Source organism: Apteryx mantelli, chromosome Z (genome assembly GCF_036417845.1).
Source record: "Apteryx mantelli isolate bAptMan1 chromosome Z, bAptMan1.hap1, whole genome shotgun sequence".
NCBI classification, from domain to species: domain Eukaryota; kingdom Metazoa; phylum Chordata; class Aves; order Apterygiformes; family Apterygidae; genus Apteryx; species Apteryx mantelli.
The window spans coordinates 51871509-51886472 of NC_090020.1; the positions used below are offsets into that span (position 1 = coordinate 51871509).

The 14964-nt window shown below is 37.1% G+C and overlaps 1 protein-coding gene across 1 annotated transcript in view; it reads left to right on the plus strand.

The window, feature by feature from the left end:
- The window catches only part of KIAA0825 (KIAA0825 ortholog), a 251032-nt gene that overhangs the window by 92256 nt on the left and 143812 nt on the right, over window positions 1-14964 (plus strand). Inside the window, exons 13-14 of the mRNA XM_067315851.1 lie at window positions 7000-7113; window positions 13701-13840. Of these exons, the coding sequence (XP_067171952.1) occupies window positions 7000-7113; window positions 13701-13840 (254 nt within the window). The remainder of the gene's footprint in view (window positions 1-6999; window positions 7114-13700; window positions 13841-14964) is intronic.

Genomic DNA, 14964 nt, shown 5'->3' on the forward strand with positions numbered 1-14964 from the left:
TTATGTTGAATTCCTAGGTTCATTAGTTACTGAGATGTGCATAGTTCATCACATGAAGAATCTAGTCTATCAATAACAAAATTAGAGGTTATGCATGATTTTAAAGAAATATATTCCTTCAGCACTTCCCTTTTATAATAACAGCTGTATAATCAAAATTTCCATCTGTTAAATCAGCTCTATGTCTTCAAAAACTTTGGTAAAATTAACTGTAAGTGAAGTAAAGATTTTTCTATTAAATTTATTGCACTGTCTTTTAGTACTAAAACATTTCCCTGCAGGGGCTAGATTTAAATTAATCCTTAGACTGCTCAAGAAAGTTTTGTGTAATCATAAAAGCAGTGGTGACAGAACATTGTTTTCCAGGAGTTTTCTAATAATAGTATTGGCTCATTTCCAACTTCCTAGAATTGCTGTATTAACTGTTACTTCTCTGGGATTAAAGTTATTTAAGATTCTTTATTATATTCCTCAAATGCAATAAAATAGTAGGGGTTCCGAAAAATTAATAATATACTTACCTTCAAATAAACTGATTTGGGATAAACTTTCTCCTCCTTCCTAATTTTGGGTCCAAACCTTGTCCATTCTATTATCACTTAGTTTCTTTTCTTACAGCGATTCTGCTTAGATCTGGTCTTAAATTCACCTTTGAATCTTGGTTATTGTTTTTTAACACTCACTCTTTTTTATGCTTCTTCTATCTTCCTCCATCCTCCTTTGGCCTGCCTGACATAACTTTAGCATAAAAGAAACGTTGTTTGGAAAGAGCTACTGGATGTCATCTAGTCCAACCTCCTGCTGAGAGAAGGACAATCACCAACAGTAGATTATGTCAGCCATGATGTTGTATATCTGACTCTTGCAAACCTCCAGGAAATGAGATTTTACAACCTCTCTGGGCAACCTGTTCCACTGCTGCACTACCTTAGTGAAAAGTTTTTCCCAATATGCAGTTTGAACCCTTGAAGCTGTTATCTGTGGCTGTTGTCTCTTGCTATATCACATCTGCCACCACTGAGAAAAGTTTGGCTCTCCTGACTTTGTAATTACCCTTTAAGTAGCTGTAGGCTACCATTAGATGACTGTCTAGGCTCCCTCAACCTCTTGTCACGGATCGTGTGGTCTAGGCTCAAGCCATGGTGGTAGCTCTCTGCTGAACCCTTTCCAGTTTCTTGACATCTCTAGAGCTGGGGGCCCAACACCTGCACAAAATATTCCAGGTGAGGCTTAACCAGTTTAAAGTAGGTGAAGAGAATTATTATCTTTAGTTTGCTTGTCATACAGCTCTAATGCATCCCAGTATGTGGTTTGTATTATTTGTAATGAGAATACACTGTCGCCTCATATTCAGCATGGTGTCCACCATAAGATCCAGATTCTTTTCTGCGGGGCTGGTACTCAGTCAGTTCCCAGTCTAGGCTATTATTATTCTGATGCTGGAGCAAAATTTTATGTTTCGCTTCAGTGAACCTCATGAGTTTTTTGTTGGCCCAATCATCTTTTGTTTGAAGTGCTACTATGTGTTGTGTTAACTAGCCCTTGCACCCCCCCCCACACACACACACACAGTTTAGTGTCATCTGCAAATATGCTAAGTGTGCATTCTGTCTGTCTGCATTTGTCCAAAGCTGTTGAACAACAGTGGTCTCCAGAGTGTGCTCCCCAAAATTACCAGGCGTCACTGTGTTCTTGCTGCTGGCCCAAATCTCTGAAAAAAGAAGGCTTTCTTTCCTCAGAGTTTCTGGTCATCACACAGTCTTGTTTACTACCTTGCGTGTTGTCAGTTGGCTCATGTATCTGGGTTTTGGGCAGTGGTTATGGTTTGTTTTTATAGGTGAATCAAACACCATTCATCATTTTTCTTGCAGATTGAAATTATTAAGTAGAAACAGGCTGGCAATATGCAGTACAACAGCCTTGTTTAAGACTTTAGAGTATAGACTCTCTTCTGCATCATGTTGAGGGTTGTTTGAGTTGGAATGGATTTATTCTGTTTGTGCTTTGTTTATATGCTTTAGTCTCTTGTGCTGAGTAAGAGATGACAGTCTTTCTGTTAGTGAAGCTCATAAAAAGATGTAGCTACCTTACTTTATATGATTTTGTATTATGAATTGGAGTATCTTACTTTCTCAAAACCAAAAGATTAGGTCAATGACAAATACTGAGAGAAGAATTTAGAGATTCCAGTTTTCTGTTCTGTTGGTTGTCCATTTTGGGTAAAAACAGATGTCATTCAATTTTAACAATTGAAAATATTTCTTTCAGTTTTGATATATATGAGTTATAACTCATGAAGTTGCTTATTAGTCATGTTACTTCCCTACATAGAGCTAAATTCTCCAAAGTCTACAAGGAAATACCATTAGGATGCATCTTGTTGGCATCTCATTATTTCACATCTGCACTGAGGTTTACAAGATCAGTTCTCACCTTGTCATACTCTACAGAAGAATAAAACTACTGTAACTTGGAATCTTGCTGTGGTATTAAATACTTTCACAGATGCTATCCGCTGCTTTGAGACTATAGGCAGCTGCTTTAACATATCCTGTAGTCAAAACAAATTTTCTGCTAGCTATTATTATACTTCTGTCGGAAGAGTAGCTGAATTCAACTGTCTGGCACAGAGCTGGGTTTTTCTTTATTTTCTGGCAAGAATTAAATAGCCAGCAGAGGACACTAAGAACTGCTGGCAGCAAGGATTTTGTATTATTATTGGACGCTTCATTTTTTTATAATATTTTCAGTTGTTCTGATATTTAAACAAGCTTTAAAGCTATCACATTATCTACATGTCAGTTTCAAAATTTTCAGAGAGGTGGTGTTCTAAGCCTCAGAGGCCAAAGTCTGCCTTGTCCTTGTTGAGAGACTGCTAAGAAACCCTTCTAGCCCAGAAATCTCTAAAACACTTCATACACTATCAGTAGACAAGATGTGGTCTTTTATTATTAGATTACTACCCAAATCTGTCTATAGTCCTTTCCATTTAGGATGTATAATTTCATGAATGTAAATAATTCTCCTTGCTTACTAGTGCATATTCTTGCAGGAAGTTGCCTCTCTCCTTTGCTATATTAAGAAAAATATTTCAGAGGATGAGAGTCGGTATGATTTCTTCTTGAATCTTCTCAATCTGTTGAAACAATTGTCTTTAAAATAATTATTTTAAAGTTTAATACTCCTTTTATCTACATAATCTCACCTTTATTTTTTAATTTTATATTTTTCATAAATTCACAAAAAGCACAAATTCACTATGTGCTAACTTTTCTGCTCAAAAATTGCTTACTTAAGATCATGTTGAAGTACATAGTAAAAAATTGCAGATTTTCCTACTGATTTTACTTGATTAATAGAATTAATTTCCAACTGAATCACCCTATATTTTGAGAAGTTCAAGTTGAAGCTTATGTGCTCCTCTTTCTTGTTGTAGAGGGTGTTATCTTCTTTCTTTTGGGGTCTTATAGGCAGAGTGACCTTATAGACATGTAGCTGCACTTGTAAATTATGTATGTGTATCACTTCCTCCAGGCTCAAGAGCGGTGCATCCCTATGAGTAGGAAGTCAAGCAAAGGAGGCAGGAGACCTGCATGGATGAGCAAGGAGCTCCTGGCAAAACTCAGCCAGAAGAAGGAAGTATACAGAAAGTGGAAAGGGGGACAGGCCACTTGGGAGGAATATAGGAATGTTGTCAGAGTATGCAGGGATGCAACGAGGAAGGCTAAGGCCCGTTTGGAATTAAATCTGGCTAGAGATGTCAAGGACAGCAAGAAGGGCTTCTTCAAATACATCAGCAGTAAGAGGAAGACTAGGGAAAATGTGGGCCCTTTGCTGAATGGGGTGGGTGCCCTGGTGACGAAGGATGCAGAGAAGGCAGAGTTACTGAATGCCTTCTTTGCTTCAGTCTTTACTGCTCAGGCCAGCCCTCAGGAACCCCAGACCCTGGAGGCAAGAGAGAAAGTCTGGAGAGAGGAAGACTTTCCCTTGGTGGAGGAGGAGTGGGTTAGAGATCATTTAAGCAAACTTGACACCCACAAATCCATGGGCCCTGATGGAATGCACCCACGAGTGCTGAGGGAGCTGGCAGACATTATTGCTAAGCCACTCTCCATCATCTTTGAAAGGTCATGGAGGACAGGAGAGGTGCCCGAGGACTGGAAGAAAGCCAATGTCACCCCAGTCTTCAAAAAGGGCAAGAAGGAGGACCCAGGGAACTACAGGCCAGTCAGCCTCACCTGCATCCCTGGAAAGGTGATGGAGCAGCTCATCCTGGAAGCCATCTCCACGCATGTGGAGGAAAAGAAAGTGATCAGGAGTAGTCAGCATGGCTTCACCAAGGGGAAATCATGCCTAACCAATCTGATAGCCTTCTCTGATGGAATGACTGGCTGGGTAGATGAGGGGAGAGCAGTGGATGTTGTCTACCTAGACTTCAGCAAGGCTTTCGACACTGTCTCCCATAACATCCTCATAGGGAAGCTCAGGAAGTGTGGGTTAGATGAGTGGACAGTGAGGTGGATTGAGAACTGGCTGAATGGCAGAGCTCAGAGAGTTGTGATCAGTGGCACAGAGTCTAGTTGGAGGCCTGTAGCTAGCGGTGTCCCCCAGGGGTCAGTACTGGGTCCAGTCTTGTTCAACTTCTTCATCAATGACCTGGATGAAGGCACAGAGTGCACCCTCAGCAAGTTTGCTGACGATACCAAACTGGGAGGAGTGGCTGATACACCAGAGGGCTGTGCTGCCATTCAGAGAGACTTGGACAGGCTGGAGAGGTGGGCAGAGAGGAACCTCATGAAGTTCAACAAAGGGAAGTGCAGGGTCCTGCACCTGGGGAGGAATAACCCCATGCACCAGTACAGATTGGGGGTTGACCTGCTGGAAAGCAGCTCTGCGGAGAAGGACCTGGGAGTGCTGGTGGACACCAAGTTAAGCATGAGGCAGCAATGTGCCCTTGTGGCCCAGAAGGCCAATGGTATCCTGGGGTGCATCAGGAAGAGTGTTGCCAGCAGGTCGAGGGAGGTGATTCTCCCCCTCTACTCAGCGCTGGTGAGGCCACATCTGGAGTACTGTGTCCAGTTCTGGGCTCCCCAGTACAAGAGGGATGTGGCACTACTGGAGCAAGTCCAGCGAAGGGCCACAAAGATGATTAGGGGACTGGAGCATCTCTCTTATGAGGAAAGGCTGAGAGAGCTTGGCCTGTTTAGCTTGGAGAAGAGAAGGCTGAGAGGAGATCTTATCAATGTGTACAAGTATCTGAAGGGAGGGTGTCGAGAGGATGGGACCAGACTCTTTTCAGTGGTGCCCAGCGACAGGACGCGAGGCAACGGGCACAAACTGAAACACAGACAATTCCATCTGAACATGAGGAAAAACTTCTTCACTGTGAGGGTGACAGAGCACTGGAACAGGTTGCCCAGAGAGGTTGTGGAGTCTCCTTCTCTGGAGATATTCAAAACGCGCCTGGATGCAATCCTGTACAATGTGCTCTAGGTGACGCTGCTTGAGCAGGGGGGTTGGACTAGATGATCTCCAGAGGTCCCTTCCAACCTCAGTGATTCTGTGATTCTGTGATTGTGAAAAATAGTTAAAAGATAATATTAAATGACAAAACACAAATGCTTAAATGCCATTGTGGTAATGCACACTATAAAGAAAGAGGAGATTTTCTATTTTAGATGAGGAAATCTTGAAGGCTGTGTTTCAGTTAGTTTCCATTCTATCTCCTGTTTTAAGTGTATCGATCTACTGTCACTGTTTCCATATCATGGGAGTGGCTTTATGTCACATAAAGATTCTGCTGTCCTGGGAAAATTCTCATATCTCTTCCTGAGGTATTTTAAAATGTCCTTCTACTCTTACTGTAATAGAAAGAATACTTGGTCACCATTGGGCTTTAATGAGTCACTCCAGAAAGGAAGCACATATACTATAAATGGATTCTATAAAAACGGGATTTTTAAAGGCATTTACCTTCTTTACATAATTTAAAGTCACAGCTGTGATGCATAAAGAAGCAAACTTTAGGGGAATGAAGTTATTAAGATGAAAAATTCGTAACCAAATAAGTTGAAAAATAACCTTCAAAAGCAATGCTAATTCATTATAGTTAATTGAAGATGGACATAAGGGGCTATATCCCTTCTGCTGGATTTGTACTTGGTGTAAATGAGAGTGAAAAGAGGAGAGACTAGGGGACATCCATTTTTATCATGTTGTTACATCCTAATGTTTGCTACAGCATTGTAACAAATATTAATGCATTTATTATTCTTTATTGTTAAACAATAATTAGATGCATTAGTTAAATTATGTAATCATTTCTTTAATTATGCATGTAAATATAATATAATTGATTAATTGAAGCAATAATTATTTTTTATTATTATTTGTTTGGACACTACCTGATTTTTGCCTCTTGCATCCTTCAGAAAAGAGAGGCAATGGAAGAGTGGCTTTAAACTAGCTTATCTGATTCTTCACCAGTCCTTATATTTGGAAACTGCAGACATTTCAACCAGTATTCTGTCCCTCACAAGCCAGTGAAGGAGGAAAATCTGGTTCAGATTTTGTTTCCAGTTTAATCCAAAGTCTGTGTCTCCTTGCATGTTTTTTGCAAAAGATAAACTATTATCATTTCAAAAGATATTTTACTTTTCATTATGGTTAAAGTATTGATAATGTGATGCCTGTATTACGTAGAAAGAAAAGGACAACAGAAATGAGTGTTTGAAGAGTTACTTGCTTATTCAATGCATTGTTGGTCATAGTTTTAAAACATGCTATATAAGAACAAATAGATGAAGAAAACTGTGCTTTAACTGTCCATTGACAGTGCTGGAAACTAAGCTGAAAAAAAGTGAAAGTAAGATATGAAATGACATTTTTAATACATTAGGTCAATACCTTTGCAATTATGTGTACATGTACATACATTTAATACTAGCGATCTTAAGGAATTTTCAGTATTTTATTTAATTCAGTTATTCATTTTTTCAGGACATTTCTGAACAGTTCTGGTGAACCTCTTTCTCAAGATTTTTCAAAAGAAATCTTTAATCATCCATTACACTGGTTATCTTGCATACCATCATCCTGTTCTTCCTTACTTAAGTAAGTATTTAAAGTTGATTGTTTTAAGAGAAGGACCAGATAGTCAATATCAATCAAATACTGTTATGACATTTTGAAAATAGTGTGTCTGAATAAATGTCTAATTAATATTCTGATGAAACAACATAGAAGGATTTTGAAGTTCATTGCAAATTTCCCTAATCTTTACACTTTAAGCATCTATAAGAAAGGTCATGTTGAAAGCAGTGCACTGTTTATTTTTTGCCGGTATATTCATTATGCTTGATATTTGAATTATCTTCAAGGTTTTTTGCTTTAATTAAAGAATACATAGCTCTTGACAATAATGTAGTTCAGCACAGGTGCAGTTTTCAAAGAATTATAATTAAAGGGGAGAAAAAGAATGTAAGTCTTTCTGTTTATCATTGCTGGTTCAAAAAAAAAGGTTTGCTATATAAATAACTCATTGAAAACGTGCATCTTGATCGTAGTTGATTTTTTCAGAGATTACTGCATGATTAGAGGCAAAAGCTTAATTTCTCTTTCTGTGTCACTGCATATAATGACAAGTTACATATGAGACATATGCTACCAGCTGTGCTGTCATTCCCTTTCTAATTTTGAACCTGAAGCACTCCCACACCAGTGTCGATCCTCTCCTAACCCCTTCACCTCCTCCTCCTCTCCAAAAGTTGTTTCCTGAGAGATTTTTCACTTCCCATTTTCATAAAAAGCTGGGTTTATGAGTTTTGTTTTTGTTTTCTGAAAAAGTATTTGTATATTTAAGAGTAATACATTATCATATGAGTGTGACCTAATTGAAGACTGATGTGCTATGGATTTATGACCTCATACCTTCATCATCCCCATCACAATAATATATTCCTTATGATTTTACCCCTTGCTACACAAAACATCCTGTTGCCTTTCCACAGCCCTCACCTCAGCTTCTTGTCGGCAATACTGTTATCTCCTTCTCTCATGCCTCTGATAGCCCCTGAGCAAGAGGCAGTAGATGCTGTGACCGAGTCAGTGTTGTGTGCGCTGACTGGCAAACTGAAATGCCAAACAGAGTGCGTAACTATTGAATTGAGACAGTATCCTTTTCCCTGCTAGAAATAGTACTTTAAATTTTTCTAAGGCTTAGAAGATCCTGTGTTTGTGGTATCTCTACCTCTCAATCAAATTTCAGTGAAATTTGTCTGTGGTTTTAAAAGGTAGGCATGGGTGGAGAGAAAGGGCAGGAGAAAAGGGAAGATCAGAGAGGGAAGGACTGCACAGTCACTTAGAAAGGGATCTACTCTATTTCTTAGGAAATTTTTGCTTCATTAAGGACTCGCTATAGGGAAGATGATAAGAGTTTTTGAGCTTTTTGATCCCCTCATTCAAGGGCAGTACTCAAAATTTAAATTAGGCTGTGAATTATGAGTTTTGGAAGATGACTTTCCTGACAAGTGTTCTCTGCATACAAGTATGTGAAGGAAATGCTGGTACCATTTCAGTCACTGACTGGCTACTCTTTTCTGAGGTGGAATTAAGATTTTGTGGATGCTATTTAGACAGTTTTGTCTCGAATAAATAGCAGAAGCTATTCCGGTACTATTTAGGACTGACATATTTTCACTGGATGGAAGGAAGATGAGAAAATATATATCTTCCTGATCACCAAAGAAGTGACTTCATTATCAGATTTATATGGGAAAAATGTGAAATAAATGAGAAAGCACATCCCAGAGGTAATACAGCTACTGTGCCTGTGCAATGACATTCCATATAAATATAAAGCCATCTGTACTGTCCTGGTGATAATGAGTGAACTACATTAGTAAAATATTTAATAGCCTCTTTTAACAACACAATTTTTAGCTGCTCAGAAAAATCAGTGAAAGAACCTGTGTATTAAAGAAGTAATGTAACTTGAGGCACATATTCTGAGGTGTCACAATTTTGTTATCAATATGTTACACAGTATGTTTATGTTATGGAAGCTTTTCTTTTTTCAAGCATTGTATTTAGAATATTAGAAAGAAAGGTTATTTTTAAGCATTGCAGAAAATTATTTCATCAGAGGATCCTAATTCTTCCTAGATCATTTTATGCTTTTACTTTCTATACTTAATAAAAATATGGTTGTATTCACTGTCCATAAAAAAATTGAAAGCCCATACCATTGTAAAGGTCCTAGATGAGAGTGCCTAATTTCTAACTTAATTCTGAAGACACTAACCCAGTGTAAGTGTAACTATTTTATGTATTCGCTCTTTTTAAGCGTGTAGATTTCCCTTGATATTTCAAGAGAAACTTTTGCTAGTCTCTGAAATGATTTTGGTTACAAATTTATTATGCAACCTGTTTTACTACATTATTTCTGGTGCCTGGATAAGGCCACAGTCTGTTTTATCTATTTGACTTGAACATCTTTGTCACTGTTGTTTAAAATGAATGAGAGTTAACTTTTATTTGCCTTATAAAATGTTAAATTCATCATTTTATTTATTTATTTTATCTTGGATACAGGTAAAATAAATAGTTGCTTATTAAAACAAATAAGTACTGGTTATAATTTATGTTAATATTTATTTAGTGGTTGCTTTGATTCATTCTTTACTTTATTTGGGGTTTATAATCATGCCTTTGAAAATCAGAGTTCCGCTTTTTTTCTCCTGCTGTACAAAACTGAACATTTATATGTGTGATATTTATATGTACTTCACCTTTTGTCACTTTTTATGAGGCTAGTCTTATTTTCACTAGTACTGAGCTACAAGGATGAGAGAACATATGCCTCTCCATATGCACGTTACAAAACTTCTCAGTGCATTTATTGGTGCTAGCTTCATGGCTGTAGGGAATGTCTGCTATATTTTATTTTTCCTCTGAGTGAGTCACACCATTGTACATTTCAATTTGCAAGAGGCTTAAAGAGCCAAGAACTGGTGTATATTACAACATGATAACTTCCCATCTGGTCAATGACAGACGAGTTTTATTTCAACTCAAATATTCTAAAAATGGCATTTATTTCTAAAGTCATTTTAAATATTATCCTTCATAAATCTAATTGACCAAGCTTGTCCCTTTTCTTATATTTTGAAGGCAATGAATGACCTTATTAGACATGAGAACATGTGGAATTCAAGCAAGAAGATAAACACAGAGAAACTGCCTCATATAATTTAACTGAATTAGTGAAATGTTGAATTTACAAATGTTACATAGACAAATGTTGAGTTTGATCTCCTCCAGATCACTAAATCTATTGATCTCAGGACTAGTACTGGTTTGAATTTAAACTTCAATTGCTAAATACTAATTAAGTCTTGGCATACATTAGTTTATAGATTTATAACTAATCTTGGACATACAGACTATAAAATAAAAACTATTAAGAATGTAAAGCATTAATATTTAAAGTTTGATTGTACTATAGATTTTAAATAAAGAAGCGTTATTTTGGCTGCAGGTTCTATCAAGATTTAAATGTATATGTGTATATGTTTTTTCATAAATATTATTAGAATCTAGTATGTGCTCATACATGAAAATGTCATTGTTGAGACATTGCTACACTATCAGGGATTACCAAAACAGGTGTACATGAATTTTCATGACACTTATATTGCTTATCCAATACCTTACTATTACAATGCCAAATGCTGAGGTGTGTAAACTCCTCCTCTACTAATAGACCTATTATGATCTTAACTGTGAAATTTTGGCATAATAATGTGATATAAAGGTGCTGATGGGAAAGGAAGTTGTGGAAGTTTGATATTTTTAGGTTGCCCCAAGGTTGCCCTGCAGGATCTGTGCCATACCATTTTTTTTGGTAATGGAAATATATGTGTGAAGGACTTAACTAGAAGAGTATGTCGGGTGGCTTTTTCATTTCCAGGCGTTGTAGGCTTGTATTAGGTATACTATCTATATAGTAACCTTAACAGAACAGCAAAGTTCATGTGCATTTTTTTCTCAGTTGTGTGGGGTTTTTTGTTTTGTTTTTACTGCATATGTGCAGAGGCAGGTTGTGGCACACTTGGCAGAGTCAGATGGTCCTAGAAATGTGGAACATAACAGAGAAGTTTCCTTCCATTAGAACAACCACATGAACCCATTTTAGTTCTGTTCCAATGACTACATGTAAATGGCACATAAAGTTTATGTGCAGATGCATATAAATCTTTCTCTAGTCTGACAGGAAAATGTATCTCCTGATGAAGGAGGCTTTAACTGACACTGAAGGTGTTATGTGTGCACTGGCAGATAAACTTTATGCCTGTATAGTTTATGCGTCAGTGCATATGTAGTTTTTACACTGATGCATGTAAATTTTCTGTGCATAAAGTTTACATATGCAGTGCATAAACTTTCAATGCTAGCAACTATTGTTGCATAAACTTGTAGCCAAATGAATACATATAATGGCTAAACATCAAGTGAAATTTTATTTAAGAACCCTCAAAATCTTATATAAATATAAAATTACTTTATCTGTCAGTTGGTAATGAAGAATTAGGCTTTCAAGGAAAAGTTTTACCCACAACGCAATTTTGAAAACCTCTTATTAAAAATGTCTCAAGAAAAATAAAATAATGAATACAACATTCATAAAAACATTCCTTTGCAAAATTTCACATCAGGAAAGCATTTAATTTTGAGGGGAAAGTATGTTCTTATGTATCATTTTAGCAAGCTTTAGAACACATCGTTAACTTACAGCATCACTGCTATAACCTTCTGTAATAAAATCAATAGTTGGCACTTGGAAAAAAACTATATTTGTATATTCAAACATAAATAATTTTCAGTTTCAGTCAGAGATCTGACTTTCTAAATTGCTATTTGTAAACTTTTATATAAAGAAGTCTACTTTTCAAGACAAGCTAAAAATAATTTTTCATTGATTCTTCTATTGTTTAAGATGTTACTTGTGCATGGTGCCATTTTTTTCATCCCAACTGGAAAACTCTAGTATAGGGACCTTTAGAAAAGGCTGAAGATTTCCTCTCTATTCTACAGAAAAAATACTGATTATTCCCCAGAAGTAATACCTGGGGAATAGAAGTCAAATTGGGAAGGATATTCTAGTTCTTTATCTTATTCCCAAAGCAATGCCAGAATTCTTATTTTCTTCTGAGTGGCAACAGAAGGAAGAGTAATGCCAACCTGTTTTACCAGGGGCATTTCTTTCATCCTTCCCTGCTCCCTCTCAAAGATGAGACATGGAGGGGTTAATAATGTGAGTGAAAGTTGACCTGTTGTCATTTGGCCTCTGGGAAAATTATACTGGAAAAATCATCCCCCATCATAGGGGGAATGTTCTCCATCTCTCTTTGCAGGTAGTCTAAAGAGTGGATTTTAGAAATCCATTTGATTAGACAATTAAAATTGAGGGGATCCCTTTCCCCTGGGATCCTTTTCCCAGGCAAAAAGACTGCACTTTCTGAGAGCATTCTTTAATGACTCCTTCCCCGCCCCACCCCCCGCCCACTGCTTTGGTATGGAACTGGCTCCCCTCTGTGTTAGTGGGCTGGGAAACATAACATTAACAGCACTGCAGCTTGCAGATCTTCTGCTCAAGTATGGAAGCGATAGGAGCGGGATGCTGTAGGGGACAGAGGAACTGGCAGTCTCCACTTTGCCATCAGCAACAGACTTACCCCATGCAGTTCCCTGCAGAGAGGTAACTTGGGGGTTTCTACACCCTTTTTGATCCCAGGGGTTGTCAAAGAAACAGGTAGAGGGCATATGAGAAAGCAAATATGCAATGAGAGGAGCAGCTGGGTGGGATGTGGAGATTTCAGATGCACTGTTCCCTCAGGGGCAGAAGAGCAGTAAGGAGGGGCAGGGATAAGAACTCCAATCCCAAAGAGGCTTCTTACTGAGCTCAGAAAAGATTTTGTAAAATTGAGATAAAAACTCATCATCATTTTGATTATTCCAGTTTGAGTCCTGCTGCTGGTGTTGGATAATTGGCTGAGCTCAGAGGAAGCTCTGGAATATTTGTTTGGAAACCTAACCTTTTGCAAAACATGGAAACAGAAAACAAAGAGCAAACAACTATTTCCTTAGAAACTAATGCGTTCATACCACACTTTCTCATGTCTCAGTGCAGGCAAAGCAGTGTCCCAATGAATCTAGTATTTCAGGTGGATTTTTCAGAACATGTAAGAATTGTTCAACCTTATGTGGTTCTTGCAGCCTCTTTGAAAATTCTCCCTATTTTGTTATTTATCAGCTTCATATACTTCATTCAGGACATTTCAGAGCTCTTACTAAGCAATTACTGTAACAGTGAACTAAAAAATAATATCCTCAAATTTATTCAGGCACAGAAAACCCCTTTTTGCCTCATAGAACAACATGGTTCTATGAAAGATGTGAGGTTACTTTGTATCAGTTGTAACTTTGGCAGACTACCAAATGTTAATCAGCTTTTAGCTAGTTGTGATTAAATGTAATTCCTTCCCTGAGCTGCCTTAAAGTAAGCAAGCATGAAAGCATTTTCAGAGTAATCTGGGAGGAATTGACATTTAAAGGAGTTAGCATTACATCTGCACTTTAAGGATATTAATTTCATAGATAAATTAACTACATTATTCTCTCTTTATCTTACATTTTGAAAGGACTCCATCAGTCAGAGAAATGGCAGCCCAGGGTCAGCTGAAACTGCTCTTATCCCAACCATACTGTAATTTGAACTTGCTATTGGAAACATTGCTACATCATGACTGTCTCCTAGTGAGAATTTTACTGAGGAGTTCAAGTAAGTATTTATACTGTTTATTCTTGTAAGGATATCAGTGAGAAACACATTCTTTTTTAACTACTTAAATATTGAGGGAAGTCTGTAAACCATTATTGAGTATCAGTAGCCATTCAGTTAGCAGTAGGACAGTTCTTGAACAGGAAAAAAGAAAGAAAGATTTATCACTTTTTAATGAGAAAATTTTGCAGTCAGTCTGTGAGCATTCATAGCTTGAAAACAGACAACAATTTAATAAAATAGTCTGCTCTCATAAATGCAAAACAGTCTAAATGAATTTGAACTTAACAGAGCTTTGATACCACAACTGCTCTACATAGGATATTAATTCACACTTTTAAAAATCTAAAAGATCACTTTCAAAATTATGTTTAAACACTGAAAAGTTTTATAGAGGTTTTGCCTAGGTTATTTATATCTTTGTTGCTGGAGGCATTCTAGAAGTACATGTGTGTGCTTCCTCACATTAATACTCCTAAGATTAATGTCATTATGAAAGAAGAACAAATAAAAGAATGGTTCAGCAAGGTTCTCTTTTTAAAAATTCTGCTAACCTTGTGTTTTGAAACAACAAACTTTATCATCACATCTTTCCTTTTAATAACTTTCAAATGAAGTGACCGGATTGTTGAAAAGTTAATGGTATAATCACCTGTTTGATGTAATTTTTTAGCAATATTGAATGAGAGTCTCCATTTCTATCTTTCTTTAGCAAAGGAATCCTCACTACTTATCAAACAAAATATTATGCGGACCTAATAGTAAATAATTTAATTCTGTCATTTTAAAGTGGTCTAACATTTGTCAGGGGTACAAGATTGCTTCAGCTTCTGTCATGCATCTTATTGAGAGCTGCACTGCATTCATTCACTTACTTATTCAAATACCTGTCATCTTTTACAAAGACTGACAATTGTTTGATCAGGATCATATTCTTACCCTAGTGTTATCCAGTATTGAATTTTACTGGCTGCTTAAATTATCACAAGGATGAAGTGACAGAATGTATTAATCTGTTGACTGACTAACTTCTTGGGCTTCGGGGAAATATATGCTGCTTTCAGTCAGAAATTATGCTATTTACAGAGATGGTATTAATGTAGCTACAATATTGATATGAATAA